At 45.6% G+C, this 22,762-nt stretch overlaps 1 protein-coding gene across 9 annotated transcripts in view; it reads left to right on the top strand.

Annotated features, from left to right (window-relative positions):
- The window catches only part of DOCK6 (dedicator of cytokinesis 6), a 248,549-nt gene that overhangs the window by 169,726 nt on the left and 56,061 nt on the right, over window positions 1-22,762 (top strand). For all 9 annotated transcript variants that reach the window (XM_068274305.1, XM_068274307.1, XM_068274306.1 and 6 more), the window contains 5 exons: window positions 2,923-3,018; window positions 3,771-3,911; window positions 7,336-7,449; window positions 7,846-8,016; window positions 13,804-13,943. In XM_068274305.1, the coding sequence (XP_068130406.1) occupies window positions 2,923-3,018; window positions 3,771-3,911; window positions 7,336-7,449; window positions 7,846-8,016; window positions 13,804-13,943 (662 nt within the window). The remainder of the gene's footprint in view (window positions 1-2,922; window positions 3,019-3,770; window positions 3,912-7,335; window positions 7,450-7,845; window positions 8,017-13,803; window positions 13,944-22,762) is intronic.

Here is a 22,762-nt window from a genome sequence, read left to right on the forward strand (position 1 = left end):
AGCTATGTGACGAGGAGTCTGTCTCTCCCACCACACAGACAGGAAGCGCTATGTGACACAGATTCTGTCCCTCCCACCACACAGACAGGAGGAGCTATGTGACATGGAGTCTGTCCCTCCCACCACACAGACAGGATGAGCTATGTGAAGAGGAGTCTGTCCCTCCCACCACACAGACAGGAGGAGCTATGTGACATGGAGTCTGTCCCTCCCACCACACAGACAGGAAGCGCTATGTGACACAGATTCTGTCCCTCCCACCACACAGACAGGAGGAGCTATGTGACATGGAGTCTGTCCCTCCCACCACACAGACAGGAGGAGCTATGTGAAGAGGAGTCAGTCTCTCCCACCACACAGACAGGAGGAGCTATGTGACATGGAGTCTGTCCCTCCCACCAAACAGACAGGAAGCGCTATGTGACACAGATTCTGTCCTTCCCACCACACAGACAGGAGGAGCTATGTGACATGGAGTCTGTCCCTCCCACCACACAGACAGGAGGAGCTATGTGAAGAGGAGTCAGTCTCTCCCACCACACAGACAGGAAGCGCTATGTGACACAGATTCTGTCCCTCCCACCACACAGACAGGAGGAGCTATGTGACATGGAGTCTGTCCCTCCCACCACACAGACAGCAGGAGCTATGTGAAGAGGAGTCAGTCTCTCCCACCACACAGACAGGAAGCGCTATGTGACACAGATTCTGTCCCTCCCATCACACAGACAGGAGGAGCTATGTGACATGGAGTCTGTCCCTCCCACCACACAGACAGCAGGAGCTATGTGACGAGGAGTCTGTCCCTCCCACCACACAGACAGGAGGAGCTATGTGAAGAGGAGTCAGTCTCTCTCACCACACAGACAGGAAGCGCTATGTGACACAGATTCTGTCCCTCCCACCACACAGACAGGAGGAGCTATGTGAAGAGGAGTCTGTCCCTCCCACCCCACAGACAGGAGGAGCTATGTGAAGAGGAGTCTGTCCCTCCCACCACACAGACAGGAGGAGCTATGTGACATGGAGTCTGTCCCTCCCACCACACAGACAGGAAGCGCTATGTGACACAGATTCTGTCCCTCCCACCACACAGACAGGAGGAGCTATGTGACATGGAGTCTGTCCCTCCCACCACACAGACAGGAGGAGCTATGTGAAGAGGAGTCAGTCTCTCCCACCACACAGACAGGAGGAGCTATGTGACATGGAGTCTGTCCCTCCCACCACACAGACAGGAAGCGCTATGTGAAGAGGAGTCTGTCCCTCCCACCACACAGACAGGAGGAGCTATGTGACATGGAGTCTGTCCCTCCCACCACACAGACAGGAAGCGCTATGTGACACAGATTCTGTCCCTCCCACCACACAGACAGCAGGAGCTATGTGACATGGAGTCTGTCCCTCCCACCACACAGACAGGAGGAGCTATGTGAAGAGGAGTCAGTCTCTCTCACCACACAGACAGGAAGCGCTATGTGACACAGATTCTGTCCCTCCCACCACACAGACAGGAGGAGCTATGTGACATGGAGTCTGTCCCTCCCACCACACAGACAGCAGGAGCTATGTGACGAGGAGTCTGTCCCTCCCACCACACAGACAGGAGGAGCTATGTGAAGAGGAGTCAGTCTCTCCCACCACACAGACAGGAGGAGCTATGTGACACAGATTCTGTCCCTCCCACCACACAGACAGGAGGAGCTATGTGACATGGAGTCTGTCCTTCCCACCACACAGACAGGAGGAGCTATGTGACGAGGAGTCTGTCTCTCCCACCACACAGACAGGAAGCGCTATGTGACACAGATTCTGTCCCTCCCACCACACAGACAGGACGAGCTATGTGACGAGGAGTCTGTCCCTCCCACCACACAGACAGGAGGAGCTATGTGCCCCTCCCACCGCACAGACAGGAGGAGCTATGTGACGAGGAGTCTGTCCCTCCCACCACACAGACAGGAGGAGCTATGTGAAGAGGAGTCAGTCTCTCCCACCACACAGACAGGAGGAGCTATGTGACACAGATTCTGTCCCTCCCACCACACAGACAGGAGGAGCTATGTGAAGAGGAGTCAGTCTCTCCCACCACACAGACAGGAGGAGCTATGTGACACAGATTCTGTCCCTCCCACCACACAGACAGGAGGAGCTATGTGACATGGAGGCTTTCCTTCCCACCACACAGACAGGAGGAGCTATGTGACAAGGAGTCTGTCTCTCCCACCACACAGACAGGAAGCGCTATGTGACACAGATTCTGTCCCTCCCACCACACAGACAGGACGAGCTATGTGACGAGGAGTCTGTCCCTCCCACCACACAGACAGGAGGAGCTATGTGCCCCTCCCACCGCACAGACAGGAGGAGCTATGTGACGAGGAGTCTGTCCCTCCCACCACACAGACAGGAGGAGCTATGTATCGAGGAGTCTGTCCCTCCCACTACAGAGACAGGCAGTATCTTGTCTCTAAAGATGGGAGGAGGCACATCACCAGTGCTGCATTTTATGTCTTCTCAGGAATAGCTTTGTCACCTCTAGGGTGACTAATGCTGTTCAAGTCTACTGGCCACATAAGAGCTTGCAGTTGCCAGTAAATGGAAGCCCCTCCCACTCAGGGAGCTTACCTTTGATTAGCCCCTAGTCACTTGTTGTGGTAATGTCATGTGACTTTTTAACACCAATGGCGAGCTGAGTGAAGAACATCACAAAATAACACTGTACTTATAAACAGTCTGGTGTTTTTATGCTGTAATGCCTGACAATATGGCAAGCAATGGTACCTCTCGCTCCATGCACAGAGTTAGGTGTTGCAGCGTGTACAGAGATAGGACAGGCCAGTGCAGTATGCAGGCAGGGATGGTAGCACAGGGAGGCAGTGAGTCTATTCATATGTCCTGACTGTTGTTTGCTGTGTGCAGCTGCTGCATGAGGAGCTGGCCCTGCAATGGGTGGTGAGCGCTAGTCCAGTGCGGGAAGCTGCTCTCAGCCAAGCCTGGTTCTTCTTCCAACTCATGGTAAGTGACTGCATGAATAGAGAGAGAACTGTTCATGACGATAACTTTATAAATTATCTTATTAGCACTGATAAGTCATGGGTACCGGTATTTATTTTTATGTAAACTGTCACATTTATAACGTTAAGCTTGGTCTTTACTCTATGGTTACACTGCACCACCAGGCTTGACGCGTAATTATAGACCATGTTGCCTATGTCATTATCCTGCTTGTATTCGGCTCAGGATAATGTAATCGTTGCAAAAACTACAGGTCACAGGTGCCCTATTTGAAAGCAGCCATCTTGCTTAATAATGTTACTCCTACTATTTTTACAACTGAACAGCTTTCTATGTCACAGTTTACATGCAGAAGCTTCCTGCTCTAAGTGAAGCATTATTTCCTGCACTGGGAGAACCCCTGGCAACTTTTTGAGCACTTTTTAAAAAGTGTTCTCCTAAATGGTTTGGCTAATCTGTTAAGGTGGAGTTTTAATTGTAATTCTGCTTTTAGCTGCAGGCGATATTTATCTGCATGCTTAGCACTGTACATGACACATGTCTATATCAACATGTCACCTCAGGTACACTTAAAACTGGAAATCCCAGTGTGCTGTGCACATATTACTCTCTTGTAACTTTCTTGTTAGGGTTGGTTTTTTTTTTGGGGGGGGGGGGGGGGGGTGTTAGGTGTTTTTTTTTTTTTTTTTTTTTTTTTTTTTCATTTTCTGGCCCTATTCGTGGTGTAAAATGTGCCTTTTTTTTTTGCACAGACTAAGAGCATGTCGCTGCACCTCCATAACTCCGAGAGGCTGGATGCTCCGAGGAAACAGCGCTTCCCAGAACGATTCATGGATGACATCTCTGCCTTGGTCTGCAACATCTGCACAGACATCACCACCCGATATCTCAAGGTTGTCTACAATCTACTCCTTTTTTGCTTTCCTGCACAAACTTCCCTAATTCCCGTGAAAAACACACAAAAGTGTTCCATGTGTGCATGTTTAATTCACCTTTTATAAAGCCCAGTTCCAAGGAAAATACAGTTGCCGTATATTCTGGCATATAAGCCAACCCGCATACAAGCCGAGATACTGACTTTTCCCTCAGAAACCAGGAAAAAGTGATTAACTCATGTATAAGCCCCCTCCCCAGTAGCCAAAAGTGCCCCCAGTACAAGTAAGCCCTCCCCATAGCCAGATGAGCCCCTAGGATGATACAGCTGTGTCTAAAGACACCACTAGATGGAATCATATATATGAGAAACCGCATTTGCCACACAAGAAGATCATTGCACTGCTGCCACGTCGCTGGCACACTCCACTCCACAAGCCAGGGGACACAGGTAGTCTTGAGCAGAGCACTCTGCGCACCATGTTGCAGGGGATGGGGAGCACAGACACAGCAGGGAGCCAGCTGGCAAAAGCAGGATCACCAGAGCATGATCCTTACACTCCTTTGTCAGTAACAAAACCTGCTCCACCATCCGTTCTGCTCTACTGACTCGCATATAAGCCGAAAGGGGTAACTTCTCAGCAAATGTTATGTGCTGAAAAATTAGGCTTATACGCAAGTATATAAGGTACTTTGCTTTTGAATACTGACATAAGAGGTTAGATCCTCTTGCATTTGTTTGGCTGCCATGTGAGCATTCACATCACTTCCTGTGAAGGCAGGAAGTGGGACAGAGACAGCAACAAATGAAACATTTTTGAAGAGTGGAGAAGAGTTAGTCCCTGACTACTTTTTATTGCTATCCCTCATTTCCTTTGTCCAGGGCTGTTTTCACATTAAAACACTCATGTCAAATTCTGCCCTGCAGATCCATCAAATTTGGCTGGAAAGAGGTTTCCCCACCTTGCATTATGTTTGGTCCACTCTAAACCACCTGGGAAGCTGTATTAGAGGAGAAGCCCTAGATCAGGAAAGCCATATGGGGGGAGAGAGGGGAAAAGCTCTAGGCACCAGGGAACTGTATAGGGGAGGTAAAATTATGATATAATGATTTGTATGTGTAGTACAGCTAAGAATTAGGAGCAGAGACATGTAGTCTAATATTGCTTCCAGTACAGGAAGAGAAACTCCAGTTGTTATCAAAGTCGCAGAGAGCTCTGTCTTCTGAGGCTTGTTATCACAACTGTCAGTCAATGTTATTTATTTTTCTCTGCAGAGGACAGGTCAATAGTTCACTGGCCTGCTCTGTAAAATCATTTAGAATGCTGAGTAGTGTGTAAACTGCAAATATTAGACAATGATGCAATGTTATAAAAAACACTATATAACTGAAAATAAAAAATATGAGAATATTTTCTTTGCTACTAACGTTCTAGTAATTATCCATACTACACAACCAATTCATTATAGCATAATTTTCTTTTTTACTTCAGTTTCTGTTTAACCTGTAGTTACTGGCAGACTGGATTGTGGTAAAACGTCCAACCACTAGAGGCTGCATAGTGCAGATGAGTGACTGGCTCTCATTCAAAACAGTAGACTCTTAAACCGGTTGTCTGCAAGTGTATGTCTTAAAGGACCACTGAAGTGAGAGCCCTGCTGGTCAGTTTGGCTGCAGAAGTGTCTGAATAACACCAGAATCAAGCATGCAGCTAATCTGTCAGATCTGACAATAATGTCAGAAACACCAGATCTGCTGCATGCTTGTTCAGGGTCTTTGGCTGAAAGTATTAGAGGCAGAGGGTCAGCAGGGCTGCCAGGAAACTGGTATTGCTTAAAAGGAAATAAACATGACATTCTCCATATATCTCTCTTCAGTTGTCCTTTAAGTTCTATTCCGTCACTTTCCTGGATCCGTGGACTGTGTAGAGATGATTCTTTTAATCAGGGCTGTGGAGTCGGTCCAAAAATCCACCGACTCCGACTCCTCAGTTTAGGATTCCACCGACTCCACGACTCCGACTCCTCTAATTTGCATATTACAATTTTGTTTATTAAAAGGATGTAACATGAAATTCGTCTCTTAACTGCCAACGCTTAGGAATTTTACAAGACAACTGAAGTGAGAAGGATATGTAGACTACTATATTTATTCCCTTTAGACTAAAACTAGTCCTTGGTAAGAGTACTTGTAAAAGGTACAAACCGGAACAAAGAACATCTATCAGGCCCTAGGCAATGTAAGTGTGGGTACATGTAAGAATGATGTGCAGGTACTCTGCAGGGGAAGGAGGAGATTGTAAACAGACAACACCTCTGTGTTCAATGTGCACAGCATTCTCAGTGGATTCCCTGCAGCTCTGTGGGGAGTGCATATGTAGAGTATAGTACTACTGTGTAACAAAGTAAACCTGAGACAGATGAAATTAAAGTTTTATACATACCTGGGGCTTCCTCCAGCCGCCTTCAGGATAATCAGTCCCTCGTTGTCCTCCTCCACCACCTGGATCTTCTGCTATGAGTCCAGGTACTTGAGCCAGTCAGGCGTAGTGCGCATGCACACACTCCGCCGCCAGGAGCATACTACACCTGTGCAGCACTATTGCGCAGGTGCAGAATGTTCCTGGCTGTGGGAGCGGCATGCGGCTGGACAGCGCTGACTGGCTGAATTACCAGGACTCATAGCAGAAGATCCGGGTGGTGGAGGACAGCGAGGGACTGATTAGCCTGAAGTGGGCTGGAGGAAGCCCCAGGTATGTATAAAACTTTACTTTTCATCCGTCTCAGTTACCCTTTAATTTGTAGTCACCAAACCAAATTTTAATAACATATCAAATTATTTGATTTCATGAGCAAAGGGAGTGCATACATTTGCATAAATCAGCATCAATGCAGAATTATTTCCATCTCGTTGACCATCTCTATTAGTGACACGGCTACACATCAGGCTTTATTCTTACAGCATAGATGTTATAAGTATATATAAGAGATTCCTGTGTACACATCATATATACAGTCACAATCAGATATGTATATCTGACCTAAAAAATACGAGGACTGCTTTATTGAAGCAGCACAAGTAACTACGGTAATTTTGATTGGTTTATTTCATTTTTGTGGACTAAGCACAGCTATTACTGTATATATACTGTATATATACATTATTTTTAATGACTATTATCTGAGAAATAGAATATTTTATCATATTTTCTATTTTAATTACAGTTACAAATTCATTAGGAGTCAGAGTTGGAGTCGGTGCATTTTTTCCCGACTCCGACTCCAGGCACCCAAAATTGCCCGACTCCACGACTCCGACTCCACGACTCCGACTCCACAGCCCTGCTTTTAATTTCACACATCTTTCAGAAACATAAAAAATGCCCCCCTTTAGCCCAGTGTCACCATGATACTCTAGTGTCTAACCTCCTTCTTCATACACAGGATGCGGAACTCGCCGAACGCCTTAACAGCAGCCTGGCTTTCTTCCTCAATGACCTCCTGTCCCTGGTGGACCGAGGATTTGTGTTCAATCTCATCCGATCATATTATAAACAGGTAATAAGTGAGTATGTACTGGCTTTTTTAAAAAAATAAATAAATAAAGGTATTTGATTATTTTGTTCTGAATCAGGATTATATACATACTTTTAAGATGCATACACACTTTCAATTTTGATTGGCCAATAAGTGGCCAATTTTACCACCTCCTTGCAATACGAGAGCTTACCTACACAATCTCTTCATAGTATTCAAAATCCGGGGGCCCAAAATATGTTGGTAAAATTGGCTAATCATCAAAATTGACTATGCATAGACACCCTTACTCTGTGTCTGGGATGTGTTAATCCTGCCTTGTACTGTGTTTTCAGTTGGGCCTCTGATAACGATAATCCTTGAAGACTGAAGTTATTGCATCACATGATATGACTTTCTTTCAATTTTGTGTTACAGGTCAATAACAAATTGTCGAAGGCACAGAACCCGAACGTGCTGATCTCTCTGCGCATGGATTTTATCCGCATCGTGTGCGCTCATGAACACTACGTCCCGCTAAACCTGCCCTGTAGCCGCCTCTCACCACCTAATTCACCTTCCCCGTCCATCTCCTCCACCACCTCACAGGTACGGAAGCACTGACCTATGTAAGAGTAAGGCTAGGTCCACACTGGTCCGTTGCAGATCGGATCCGTTTTACACAGATCTGTTTTTCTAAACTTTTTTTTTTTTTCCTCCCCTTCATTTTTCCTAAAAATGCTATTTTTTGCAGCATACCTTTCCAGTCCGTAGAAACATACGCCCAGCCATGGGGGAGAGGCAGCCGCCATGCTGGAGGGGTATAGCAGGCAAGACAGGGGTGTCAGCGGGGAAGGGGGGGTTCCATCCCCCTCACCTGGGTCCCCCGTCCCCGCTATCCGTCCAGCTAGTTTCCGCAAAACGTATTACAATGTATAGCAGGGAGTGGGGAGCTTACCTACTCCTTTGGTTCACCATCCAGTTCTTTTTAATGAATTGATTCGAATGATTCGATTCATTGAAAAGAGCCAAACTTCCCATTATTAGGTGTCACTGCCTGCAATGCGGCCCTCTATACTATTAGTGGCTCTTAGTGATGGGAAGTTTGGCTCTTTTCAATGAACTGATTCATTCGAATCGATCCATTAAAAAGAACCGGATTGTGAACCGAAGGAGTAGGTAAGCTCCTGGCTCCCTGCTATATATTGTAACAAGTTTTGGGAAAGTAGCTGGAGGGGTAGTGGGGACGGGAGGACCCAGGTGGGGGAGGGGGGCGTCCCCGCTGACTGCTGCCACCTCCGTCCTGCCTGCTATCACCCTCCAGCATGGCGGCCCCCTCTCCCACCCCCCCGGCTGTGACACAGAAACGTTTCTGTGTCAAAATCTGCCTGTGTAGAGGGAAATCTGTTTTCCCATTGCCTGCCATTACCCCTCCGTGTATCAGGGTCCAGATCCGTTGCGTGAAAATGCAGCAGATCCGGACCTTCCGTTCAGGTTTTGAAAACGGGTCCCCGCAAACGCAGACGGATCCGTTTTTTTCTTGAGTGAAGACGGCTGCTATTTTTAACATTAGTATCCGGGACTCCGTTTTTAAAGTGAACCAGAGATGAAGCACCCTCATGCATTTTACCATATATGTCAGTGGGAACATTAGAGAAAACACCTACCCTGCTTTCTGTTTCATTCTGCACTGCACAGCTTGTTTCTTATCAGCCCTGATAAAATCCCCGACTGAGCATTCAGTCTGGCTTTGCTCAGGAATATTTATAGCTCAGTCATTATAGCAGTGCCAGAAGGGGGCAGGCTTGGGCTTGAAAAGACATCAGAGAAGACAGACTCAGCTATAATGATTCCTGCGCAAAGACTGAATGCTCAGTGGGGGATTTTATAATGGCTGATAAGAAGCAGGCTGAGCAGTGAAGAATGAAACTGAGAGCAGGGTAGGTGTTTTCTCGAATGTTCCCACTGATATATATGGTAAAATACTGAGGGTGCTTCGTCTCTGGTTCACTTTAATCAGGGCTGAAAAACGGAGCCACGGATAAGTTTCCGGACCTAGAGTGAGCCAGCTCTAATTCTGCCGTCGCTATGACGCTTCAGTACATATCTTCGGTATGAATGCTGCACAAGTCATTTTGCAATTCAATGTAATGAAAGGGAACCTCAAGTGAGAGGAATATAGGCTGACATATTTATTTCCTTTTAAAGTAAAACCTGAACTCTTGCACAGAAGGAAAACTGCCTGTCTAATTCCCCCTCATCTGTGACTAATCACAAGTTGTCATTTAATGTTGCAGCTGTGTCAGCTGGCTGCCTCGGCAAATCAGCTAATTTGCAAACACAGGATGTTAACCCTGTGTATGCTTCCATGAAAGCCGAAAGTAGACACACTGCAGATTTATTGCAGGATTTGTATCAGCTGTAAAAAAGAAATGTTATTATGCTGTTGCTTAGCTTTTAGAGCAGAGAGGAAGTTCTAAGTTCAGGTCCACTATAAATCATGCATATTGCTGATCCTTTGTCTCCAATACTTCAGCCATACACCCTGAACATCTAATAGGCAGTGTGATCATTGTGAGATGTGATCGCGGGGTCACTGACTGGCTCACAGAGCTCTGGTGTCATAGCAATGACAGAGGGAGTGGCCTGCAGCGACAGGTGAGCGGTGGGTTCCTGCGAGCGCTGTAATGGAAAACTGAACCCTGGCAGGAATCAGCAGCCATCGACGGGGTGCAGATTTCAGTTACCACGGTCGGGAAGTGGTTAAGTAACAGTCAAGTTTCTCTTTAATGAAGTTCTTATTTAAACCTTAACCCTGGAAAAGAAGAAAAGTTTCACTTACCTGGGGTTTCCCCAAGCCCCCTGCAGCCGTCCTGTGCCCTCGCCGCTCCTCGAGTGTCCTCCAGTCCCTGCCCTGGGTTAGTTTCATTTCCTGGCCACGCATAGTCGTCTTCTCCTTCCCGCCATCGAGCGCGTACTGCAATAAATACTACGCGTGGCTGGGGCTGACTCTGAGTCGGTCGAAAACAAAACGAACCCGCGGCGGGGACCTGAGGACACTCGAGGAGCGGCGAGGGCACAGGACGGCTGCAGGGGGCTTGGTGAAGACCCAGGTAAGTGAAACTTTTCTTCTTTTCCAGGGTTAAGGTTCACAAATAAGAACTTCATTAAAGAGGAACTTGACTGAGCGGCAAGGACACGGGATGGCTCCAGGGGGCTTAGGGAAGCCCTGGGTAAGTAAAACTTTTTTTAAAGTTCAAGTAAAGGCTAAAAGAGAAGCAGAGAACAGGGCCAGAGCTAAAAAGGAACAAAGGAATCGGCAGTCGCTGGGGATGAGTTGATCCGTTGATCCACTTGTGCGTCGGGGAACAGGCGCCTTTGTTTACTTGCCTGATTATTGGCTGAGGCGGTCGTTGCCGTCAAGCTTGTTTACGGGGCTTTAAGGAGATGACATCAGAGAAGTGTGAGGTCATCTGAAACTACTTCCTCTTCCAGACTAGTGATTAGGAGAGATTGCAGTCACATGATCGGCCTCACAGCAGCCAGCAGTCTAGCATGGTTTATACAGCACAGCAATGAACGCCTCAATATGTCTCTCATCCACATACACACTGTGAAGGGAAGCGTCACCCAGAATAGATTTGTTTTAGCTTTGGGTGGAGCGGTGGCCGGAGCTTCATCTCCCACCAAGTCCTGAGGTTCATATGTTGGAAATAAGCTGCGGTGATGTCCCGAGAGCTGGCCACGCCCGTTCTAGCTGCTAAAAAAAGACACGCATCTGTTTTCCTGGGAAATGCGGCCTGTGCCAAACCCGTCACGTGTCTGACAACTCCCAGATGTTCCACACGCCTTCTCCCTGTGCAGCTCCACACATTTCACAGACACAGCCAGGAGAAGCTGGGGAATCAGGAGCTACATACAGGCTTAAAGTGCAAAAAAAAACCTCTGAGATAACCATCAATAAAAATGTGTTTTCCTACTTTTTATTTAAACAAAACAAACACAGAACGCTTATAGCGCGCTTTTCTCCTGGCGGACTCAAAGCGCCAGAGCTGCAGCCACTAGGATGCGTTCTGTAGGCAGTAGCAGTGTTAGGGAGACTGGCCCAAGGTCTCCTACTGAATAGGTGCTGGCTTACTGAACAGGCAGAGCCGAGATTCGAACCCAGGTCTCCTGTGTCAGAGGCAGAGCCCTTAACCAGTACACCATCCAGACAAGCTCACACAGTTACCCTATTTGCTTTTGTGCACAAGTAATATTATCTGTTTACAAATTACAAGGTTCCAAAGTTTAATTTATCTGCTCTAAAAGCAGCTATTGCATTTTATTGCATAGCTGCTGTATTTATATATTAAAATCTATTTAGAGATCACTTCTCATCTGCACACATACTAGAAGTAAAGAGAACTCCGTTTCAGCACTTTGCTAATGTGTACATTCCTTTGTCAGATAGATTTAGTAAACAAAGTTAATGTTATTACCTCTTTGGATGCTGCCAGAAGCTTACTGCTGAAGCAAAGTGCTTTCCACTGAACAACAAAGTGCTGTGTTTAACTACTTGAATGCTGTTCTGCTTCGATTGTACTGTATTTGTGGTAGTATGTTGAAGGCTGTAAATAATCTTTTAGAGCAAAGAAGAAGGATGAATAACAGGCAAAACCATTTGCCTGTTATTCATCCTTTACAGCACACCTGTACTGAGAGACATATGGAGGCTGACATGTTTGTTTCCTTTAAACAAGGCATATTGCCTGGCTGTCCTGTTGATCCTCTGCCTCTAATACTTTTAGCTATAGACCCTGAACAAGCATGCAGCAGATCAGGTGTTTCTGATGGACGTCTGTCTGGATTAGCTGCATACTTGTTTCAGGTGTGTGATTCAGACACTACTGCAGCTAAAGAGATCAGAAAAGCAGCCAGGCAACTGGTATGGTTTAAAAGCAGATAAATATGGCAGCCTCCAGAACCCTCTCAGTTCAGGTGTACTTTAAAGAAAACCTGAATTGAAAATAAAAGTCAAAATAAACATACACAAGTCATACTTGCCTCCTGTGTAGTCTACTCCTCAATCTATTTTTCCTCTCCTGCGTCCTGTTTCTCCACTGTGATCAAGGGAATTCTCCGTCCTCCATTTTGAAAATGGCTATTACCCTATAACAGCTTCCTAGTCAGCACACTGTTAAACTGTAACATCGCCCACTTGAGCCATAGGAAAACATGCACACATCAGTTCTCCTCTCAGCTGTAACTGACAGCAACCGATATATAACTGACAGCAACTGATATATTTCAGTTCTGACAAAATGTTGTCAGAACTGGAAGGGATCACTGTAAGAAGAAAATGGTGAGCTTCTGAGAGGAACTGATGGCAAGGTAACTATGTAATATTCATTTGAAGTTACCTCATATGTTTATTTTAAATAATTTTACTCAGTACAGGTTCTCTTTAAGGCCAGTACACACCATGCAATTTTTACTTCTTTTTCCCAACAAGAAAGATCAGGGGGGAAAAAAATCAGTCTATGGCTCCCTGCACTATGCAAATCTGATTTGAGATTCCGATTCCGCTTTTCAAAATCCGATTCCGATTTTCCCTGAATGCTATCAACAGAAAAACGCAGCATGCAGTAACGATTAAAAATCGAAATCGCATGCAGTGTGCAGGGAGCCTGTGGCCGATCCCAAGCTCAAAATCTATCTCTTTCCCAATGAGAAGCAGATGTTACCGTATTTAGCTGTGCTACACAAACTTTACAATACGATAATGAATTGTATTATTTTTGCATCACATGACAAAACAAGACAAATAACACTTATATTGCGCTTTTCTCCTGGCGGACTCAAAGCGCCAGAGCTGCAGCCACTAGGATGCGCTCTATAGGCAGTAGCAGTGTTAGGGAGACTTGCCTAAGGTCTCCTGCTGAATGAGTGCTGGCTTACTGAACAGGCAGAGCCGAGATTCGAACCCTGGTCTCCTGTGTCAGAGCCCTTAACCAGTACCCTATTCAGCCACCACATGGAGAAAGTATAAGGGACTAGAATAGAGCATAACAGCAGGGCCGGGCCGAGGCATAGGCTGGAGAGGCTCCAGCCTCAGGGCGCAGTGTAGGAGGGGGCACACAATTCATTCAGCTGTCATTCCTAATCGTGTATGAAGCAGAAAGAAATAAGAAAAGGGGATACATAGCAGTGACTGCAAGCCAGATAACTAGATATTAAGGTGTTGGGGAGGTTGTGGGCCCTGTGGCCCTCTTAGTCTAATAGCAATCAGTGTGTGACGGCTGGGGTGGGAGGGATGGAGGGGCGCACTTTGGTGTCTCAGCCTTGGGTGCTGGAGTCCTTGTCCCGGCTCTGCATAACAGTTATTAATGGTCTCTTTCTCTGTCTGTCCTTCAGAGCTCAGTGTTCTCCAGTCCTGCACAGGATAAAACCATCACAAACATGTTTGAGTTGTCCGTTCCATTCAGACAGCAGCACTTCCTGTCAGCCCTGATCCTGACTGAACTGTCCCTCATACTGGAGCCTGATGTGGATGGGTGAGTCTGTCTTCTGCTCTCTCCTTATTGGTTATTGTCCTCTTCACAGATAGAAGTAATTGCATAGCTATAACCACACCTTCCACTACATCTATAGTACTTGCATAAAACTCACGAAGATGGTAAGTCCGCATTAGGAGCAGCTTTATTAACCAGCCGGGCGGTATGGACGAGCTCAGCTCGTCCATCACCGCCGGAGGCTGCCGCTCAGGCCCTGCTGGGCCGATTTTCATCAAATAAAGAGCAGCACACGCAGCCGGCACTTTGCCAGCCGCGTGTGCTGCCCGATCGCCGCCTCTCTGCGGCGATCCGCCGCAAGCAGTGGCGAAAGAGGGTCCCCCCAGCCGCCTGAGCCCAGCGTAGCCGGAACAAAAAGTTCCGGCCAGCGCTAAGGGCTGGATCGGAGGCGGCTGACGTCAGGACGTCGGCTGACGTCCATGACGTCACTCCGCTCGTCGCTATGGCGACGATGTAAGCAAAACAAGGAAGGCTGCTCATTGCGGCCTTCCTTGTTTATTCTGGGCGCCGGAGGCGATCGGAAGAACACCTCCGGAGCGCCCTCTAGTGGGCTTTCATGCAGCCAACTTTCAGTTGGCTGCATGAAATAGCTTTTTTTTATTTAAAAAAAACCCTCCCGCAGCCGCCCTGGCGATCTTAATAGAACGCCAGGGTGGTTAAAGAGAACTTGAGTTGCAGCTCATGTTTAGAAACACTTACCTGCCTAAGAAGAGGGAAGCCTCTGGATCCTCTAGACGCTTCCCACTCAGAGCCGGATCATCCACAAGACAACTTAGGCAGTTGTCTAGGGCCTGGAGGGACACTAGGGACTTACTTGACTCCCTTCAAATTCTACCAAAAAAGCCAGGTGGCAATCAAGGGTGGGCCCAAAGATGATACTTGTATTGGGCCCCATTTCAACTTAATCTATACATGTCAAACTCTGGCCTATGAGCCAAACCTGGCCCTCAGAGCTATCAAATTTGGCCCCCAGGGGTTTCCCCACTTTGCAATATGTATGACCCACTCTAGACCACTAAGGATGCCATATTGGAAGTAAAGGATCACCAGGGAAGTCATATGGGGGAGGGAGGGGTAAAGCACTAGACACCAGAGAGCCGTGTAGTGTAGGGAGGAAAGACAACAGGGAACTGTATAGCGGAGGAAGAGGGTTCACTAGACACCAGGGAATGGTGTAGGGGAGGGAGGCGCGACCAGAGGATTCCAGGGAACTGTAGGGAATAGGGAACTGTATAGGGGAGGGAAGACCACTAAACACCAGGGTACTGTATAGGGCAGGGAGGATTCCAGGGAACTGTAAGGAATAGGGGAGGAAGACCACTAAACACCAGGGTACTGTATAGGGCAGGGAGGATTCCAGGGAACTGTAAGGAATAGGGGAGGAAGACCACTAAACACCAGGGTACTGTATAGGGGAGGGAGGATTCCACTAGACAATAGGGAACTGTATAGGGGAGGCAGGAGGGCCACTAGACACCAGGGAAATTTATATGGGAGGGAGGTGGCCACTAAACATTGAGGTTGGCCCGCAACTAGGTCTCAGTGTTTAATTTTGGCCCAGTTTGTATTTCAGTTTGACACCCCTTCCTTAATCCCTTTGTTCCTACTCCATCATCCTTACCGCTGCTGCAGTGAATTGGGCCCATATTTTCTATTGAATTGTAGGCATATGGACACATATACTCTTCCATCTACTTTGAGTGTCACATGGTCACTCCTGATTAACCTGTCCACCAGCTGCATCCAGAGAGTACAGAGAGCAAGCTGCACTGTAGTGACAAGCATATTTGACGAATGAAATAGTTATTCTGTTCACTATTTTTCATCTGTACACACTTTATATTCACTCATCTTCATTGCTCTTAAAATTTTCCATATTCAGCTTTGTGTTTAGTTGGGATTTAAAGGAAACCTGAGATGAAATACATAGTAACATTTTATAATTGCCTGGGGCTTCCTCCATTCCCCTGTAAGCCCTGGGCTACCTTGCCATCCTCCTGGGCTGCTGCATTCCTCCGCTGTCTGTCATGGTAGTCACGCTCCACGGCACACGTGCATCTTTGGTTGTGCTCCTGTGGCTGGTAGCGAGCTGTGCCTGTGCAGTTAGTTAAGGTGTGTAACTGGGCAGGCGCAGAACGCTTCCAGCCAATGAAGCCGGACTAAGATGGCTGGCAGCTAGGGCCGCACATGTGTAGTGGAGTGCGACTGGCACAGTCAGGAACTTTTCCAAATCAGACAGTAGAGAAGCGGAGTGGGCTGGAAAGACAGTAAGTTAGCCCACAGCCTACAGGGGGCTGGAGTGCGCCCCGGGTAAGTATATAAATGTTTATTTTTGTTTTATCTCCGGTACCCTTTAAAGGGCAACGATGGTGAAAATTGTAAAACACCTATAAGGAGTAGGTTTCTTCCAGAGTAAAATGCACTATAAATTACTTTTTTCCAATGTTGCTATCACTTACAGTAGCTAGTGAGAATATGACAGACCAGCATCTTTGTGTGGAGCCTTTCTAAGGAGTGCTTTAGAATTTCCCATGAGGAGATGCACTAGTCCAAAATCTGTTAGATCTAGTGCTTTAGAATGCCCCATGAGGAGATGCACTAGTCCAAAATCTGTCAGCTTTTGTTTATCTACTGTAAGGGCTCAGCCACACTATAAGCGCTTTTGTGAGCGCTTTGTGATTGATTGATTGAGCGCTTTTTAAAAATCGCTCCTATTCACTTTCATTAAAATCGCTGTAAAAATCTTCACGATTGCGTACTGTGAAAAATCGTGGTGATTTGTACCGCGATTTTAATAAAAGTGAATGGGAGCGATTTAAAAAAAAATAAATTAATTAGCGCTTTCTGAGTGCTTTTTAAAAATCGCTCCTATTCACTTTCATTAAAATCACTGTAAAAATCTCTGCAATTGCGTACTGTGAAAAATCGTGGCGATTTTAATAAAAGTGAATGGGAGCGATTTTTAAAAACCGCTCAGAGGGGGCGTGGCCTGGCGCCGATGGAGATGGCAGCTTAGTTCCCTGCTCTCCTCCTGGACTCGGAAATCTGCCCCATATTAGATGCAATATAGATTTAAAATAGAAGGGGGCACACTGGCAAGGACTCCTGACCTCCCAGCACCAGACTCAAGCGACCAGAGCTGATTCCCCGACTACCCGCGGACTTCCGCGCCAGACGCGCTCCATCTGCGGCCGGCAAAACTACGCGAGGCCCCGGCTTCGGCGGCGCGACTAGGCCGCAATTACGCATCCGGCTCCACAAAGCAGCTCTGACTACAAGAGACTGATCCTGAAGCCCAGCACATAACACCAGAGGACCCAACAGGTATCTCAATCCTCCTGTCTCATTCTTTAGAACTATTTGAGACTCCTTTTGCCAGCAAGCACCAACCCCTTCTATCCTCACTACCAACAGCTATATATACTCCTAGGCTGCCTCTACCCTTATACTAGCCACCAATTTACTAGACAAAGATCCGTGGGCTAAACACCAAAGAGGGCCTTGCTGCTTATCACTTCATATGACAGATTTGTGAACTATTACTGAGATATTGAAAAATGGCGCAGACTCCACAACCAGACCAACTGGCCCCACAGTTTCTTACAGTGGAAGTACTCGATGAAAGATTGGCAGCACTGTTCGAAAAAATCACGCTGTCACATACTAATGAGTTATCCAAACTATCAAATGAACTGAGAGGTGAAATATCCTCAATCGGATCCCATACTAATGATATGGAGAAAAAAATGGATCAACTCACGGAATATGTTAATACACTAGAGGAAGAGAATGCTACTTTAAAGGGACTCCGAGCAGAGCAGAAACTATGGAAAGATGCATATCATTTTAAAGCGCTCTTTCTCCTCTTTCCAATGATATATAAACCGCTGCCCTACGCCTTTTAGTTTTCGCTATTTTCGCGATTGAAATTGCCGCGGCCGCGATTTCGAGCGCGAAAATAGAGAAAACTAAAAGGTGTAGGGCAACGATTTAGGTGTCGTCAGAAAGAGGAGAAAGAGAGCTTTAAAATGATATCCATCAAGCCATAGTTATATTGTATTACACAGGACGACACTTTCCCCAGTGTCAGCAGCTCCATTTTGCTGAATGCAGCTGCTGACTTTGACAAAAAGTCGCCCTGTGTAATACAATATAACTATGGCTTGATGGATATCATTTTAAAGCTCTCTTTCTCCTCTTTCTGACGACACCTAAATCGTTGCCCTACGCCTTTTAGTTTTCTCTATTTTTGCGATCGAAATTGCGGCCACGGCAATTTCAATCGCGAAAATAGCGAAAACTAAAAGGCGTAGGGTGGCGGTTTATATATCATTGGAAAGAGGAGAAAGAGAGCTTTAAAATGATGTGCATCTTTCCATAGTTTCTGCACTGCTCGGAGTCCCTTTAAAGGATGATATGACCATTCTGAAGCTGCAACAAGAAGACCAGGAGAATAGGGACAGACGTCAAAATTTACGGTTTAAAGGAGTCTCAGAATCGCTTAAAGATCCAGAGATTAAACCCTTTCTGATATCACTCTTTCGTAAACTGGCTCCGGAAGTAACCGATGGAGATTGGAGACTTGATAGAGCTCACAGATCATTGGGCCCGCCACCTGAACCAGGTAAAAGACCTAGAGACATTGTGGCGAAATTCCACTTTTACGAAAGTAAAGAGATCCTAATGCGCGCCGCACGGAAACACGAGTCGATAGAGCATAACGGCTGTCGTGTACAAATCTTCAATGATATTTCAGTCTCTACTCTGCTTAAAAGGAGGGCTATGCAACCAGTAACTGCGCTTCTCCGCAAGCAGAACATCCCATACAGTTGGGGCTATCCATTCAAACTACTAGTGAGAAAAGATGGCCGGATACTTTCAATTAACAACATAAATGAAGCTGACTCCTTCTTACAGAAACTGGGCATTCCACAGACGGTAACGGAGATGCGTCCGAATATTCCGGTGAAACATGCTCGGTCACCCCAAAAAGAGTGGACTGAACACCCTTCTAAAGTATCGCGTGTTAGTAACCGGCGATCAGCCAACATATCTACTATGGAAACATGAAAAGACTATCGACCAGCTTGGAATCCTTTAACAGGCTTCTGTACGGAGGCCATGGGAGAGCCTCCCTCTCCTCGACACCAGTCACTTAACCCCCTACAGGTGTAGTGGACAGGCCACCACCATACTCTGTAGTGCCCTGAACTCAGAGTAGTATTCTTGCTCTTATCCTTGTCCTGTAATTTTGATTACAGGCAAAGCTTCTACACAGTTGTTCAATAATGATATCCTTTTCTCTTTTTTATTTACCAGCATTAACTGATATGATGATGTTGATTTCTGTTGTTCTTGACATGCTATGTTGTTACTTTCTCTCTATTGCTAAATTTGCTTGTTGCAAAAGTACTGACCCTCATTATTTCAAACACAATTATGTTTTTATTCGACCTGTCGCAGCCCAGCAGTTTTCTAAATACAAATTAAGATTGACATATGACGCAGATTGGGTTCTACCCCACAGACATACACAGTGAAGCTCCTTTCTTACAATGTAAAGGGGTTAAATTCCATTAAAAAGCGTAACCTAGCTCTAAAACAATTTATAGACTCAAAGGCTGAAATTATATTGATCCAAGAGACACATTTTAAGAGGGGAGGCTCCTTAAAGTTTGCTCTTAAACACTACCAGAATACATATACTGCCAGTGATGTTTCGGGTAAGGCAGGGGTCGCTATTTTATTGGCTAACGGCTCAGGAATTAAAGTCATAGATCACAAACTGGACCCGAAAGGGCGCTTTATCATACTTAAATGTCTGTTGGGTGAGACCCAGTTTGTACTGGCCAATCTTTATTTTCCGAACGTAAAACAAATTCAATTTCTCTCTAAGGTGATGACTTTTATTGAGAACATGGAATGCCCAGCCATGATTATAGGAGGTGATCTAAATTTACTACATTCCCCTTATCTAGATCGAGATTCTTTAGTTAAGCCAGACCCCCCTACACCCACAATTAAATTATCTAAAGATTTTCGACAATGGATACGATATCACCACCTCTTTGATACTGTTAGAATCTCAGATCCTACACAAAGACGCTATAGCATTTACTCCCCGGTACATAAAACTCATACAAGGTTAGACTACTTCCTGGTAACAATTCCAATTTTGAGAATTATGCTCTCAGCCGATATACTGGACATATCATGGTCAGATCATGCCCCCATAACTCTGGAAATTAAATTAGAAACATTAAGCCCCAGACCATATCATTGGAGACTTAATGAATATCTCCTGCAGAATGAGGAAACTAAATCCCTCCTACAATCATCTTTACAGGAATACTTTTCAATTAATACAGGCTCGGTAGATAAGATATCGACCCTATGGGAAGCCCATAAGGCCTATTTCAGAGGACAATGTATGGCCTTAGGGGCAAAAAGAAAAAAAGGATAAGCTTATGCAGATCCGGGAAGTTTCGGAGAAAATAAGAGGCTGAAAAAATCTATGCTCAAACTCCCTCTCGTACAACATTGAAAAAATTAGTATCCTTAAGAAACCATTTGAAAGACCTATATATGACCCGCACTGCTAAATCCCTATTATGGTCCCGACAGAGGTTCTATGCTCAAGCGAATAAACCACATACTTTGATGGCAAGGATGCTCAGGGGTCCCAACCAGAAACACTCACCGGATAAAATCATTGATTCATTAGGGACACAACATCTAGATCCACAACGAATTGCAGACGCGTTCACCGGATACTACACAAAACTCTACTCCTGCTTGGAGAAGGGGAAGCACCCCGAGTTCAATGAAGAGTTATTCCTGCAATTCCTATCTAATTCGGATCTACCAAAATTACAACCTGAGGGTATTAAATCTCTGAATGCCCCCGTAGATCGAGAGGAAATTGAGCTAGTTCTTAAATCACTACCCTTGCATAAAGCCCTAGGCCCAGACGGTCTGTCTTATATATATTATAAGACTTATCAAGATATTTTAAGTCCCTATTTAACTCAACTGTTTAATGCCATTCTTGAAGGGAAAGAATGCCCTCACAACCTAGGTCACTCATATATATCAGTAATCCTTAAACCAGGCAAAGATGACACCGATTGTGGCAACTACAGACCGATAGCCCTTCTAAATTCTGACTATAAAATTTTCACTAACATTCTAGCGACTAGACTGGCGGGTTTATTACCTGACCTGATCGATAAGGATCAAGTCGGATTTATTAACTATAGGCAAGCGGGAGACAACACCAGACGTACAATTTCCTTGATAGACTCTCTTAGACATACGAAAACACCGGCTTTGTTACTTAGCCTAGACGCAGAAAAGGCCTTTGATAGGCTTAGCTGGCCATATATGTTTAGTCTTTTACAATATCTAGGCTTCCAAGGCCCATTCCTACAGGCACTACGTTTTCTATACTCGGCTCCCTCAGCTCAAGTACGCTTACCACATGCTACCTCTGTTAGATTTCCCATTAAGAATGGCACACGGCAGGGATGCCCCCTTTCACCATTACTTTTCGTTCTCTGCATAGAACCTCTGGCGTCCGCTATACGAAATTCACCGGATATCTCGGGTATACAAATAGGTCATAAGCAGTACAAACTGTCACTATTTGCAGATGACATTCTCCTTACTCTTACAAACTTGCATATCACACTCCCGAATCTGCATAAGCTCCTACGTCAATTTGGGGACCTGTCTGGATACAAAGTGAACACCACTAAAACAGAAGCTCTTCCCATTAATATCCCTCCAGACAAGCTCATCCTATTACAAAACAGGTTTACCTATAAATGGTGCTCCACTTCGCTGAAATACTTGGGGGTTAAACTAACCTTAGACTACGATTCACTATACATCAACAATTTCCCCTCTCTTTTTGTAGAAATTAGACAATTGCTTACTAAATGGTCTCCTCTCAAATTATCCTTCTTCGGGAGAATCTACAGTGTATCAATGACTATTCTCCCTAAACTTTTGTACCTATTCGAGACCCTACCAGTTACGATCCCAATGAGCTCGTTACGCTCCCTACAGAGAGATCTATTACAATACATCTGGGCCTCGAAATTCTATAGAATACCCAACTCTGTTATGATCACTCGGAAGGAACATGGAGGTCTTGGGCTACCTGATATTATTAAATATTACCTGGCTGCCCATCTAAGGCAGGTGGTGCCATGGCACCAATACATCCATGCTCCCTCTTATGGAACGCCAACCTAGTACACACACCCCTACTGAAGACCATACAATTTACTAAACATATCTGGTCATATAGTAGTAAAAAATTTGGCTTAATATCTCAAACATCCACGCTAACCAATATATTGTTTCATCCTGACCTACCTAATAGCTCCATGCCCTACTTTGTAAAACATTGGTTAAAAGAGGGAGTTTTCCAACTAAGACACTTAATAGATCCTCTAACTAAAACCATGTACACCCCAAAACAAGCGAAGGTAAAATTCAAACTATCGTCATTGATGCTTTATAATTATCACCAAATTAGACATTTTATACACTCACTAAGTGGATCATGGTCATTCGAGACGCCCACATCTTTTGAGACGCTATGCGCAAGGGGCCATACCCAACCTCATCTCATCTCAACGATATATCGAATATTAGCCACCCCACTAACTGATATATTCACACATAGATATATGATGAAATGGTCACAATACCTATCTATTGATATTACACCCCCTATGTGGAAGAGACTTTGGAATGCTTCTTCTCTACTCCCCATATGTACGACGCATAAG

Source organism: Hyperolius riggenbachi, chromosome 3 (genome assembly GCF_040937935.1).
Source record: "Hyperolius riggenbachi isolate aHypRig1 chromosome 3, aHypRig1.pri, whole genome shotgun sequence".
Classification (NCBI taxonomy): domain Eukaryota; kingdom Metazoa; phylum Chordata; class Amphibia; order Anura; family Hyperoliidae; genus Hyperolius; species Hyperolius riggenbachi.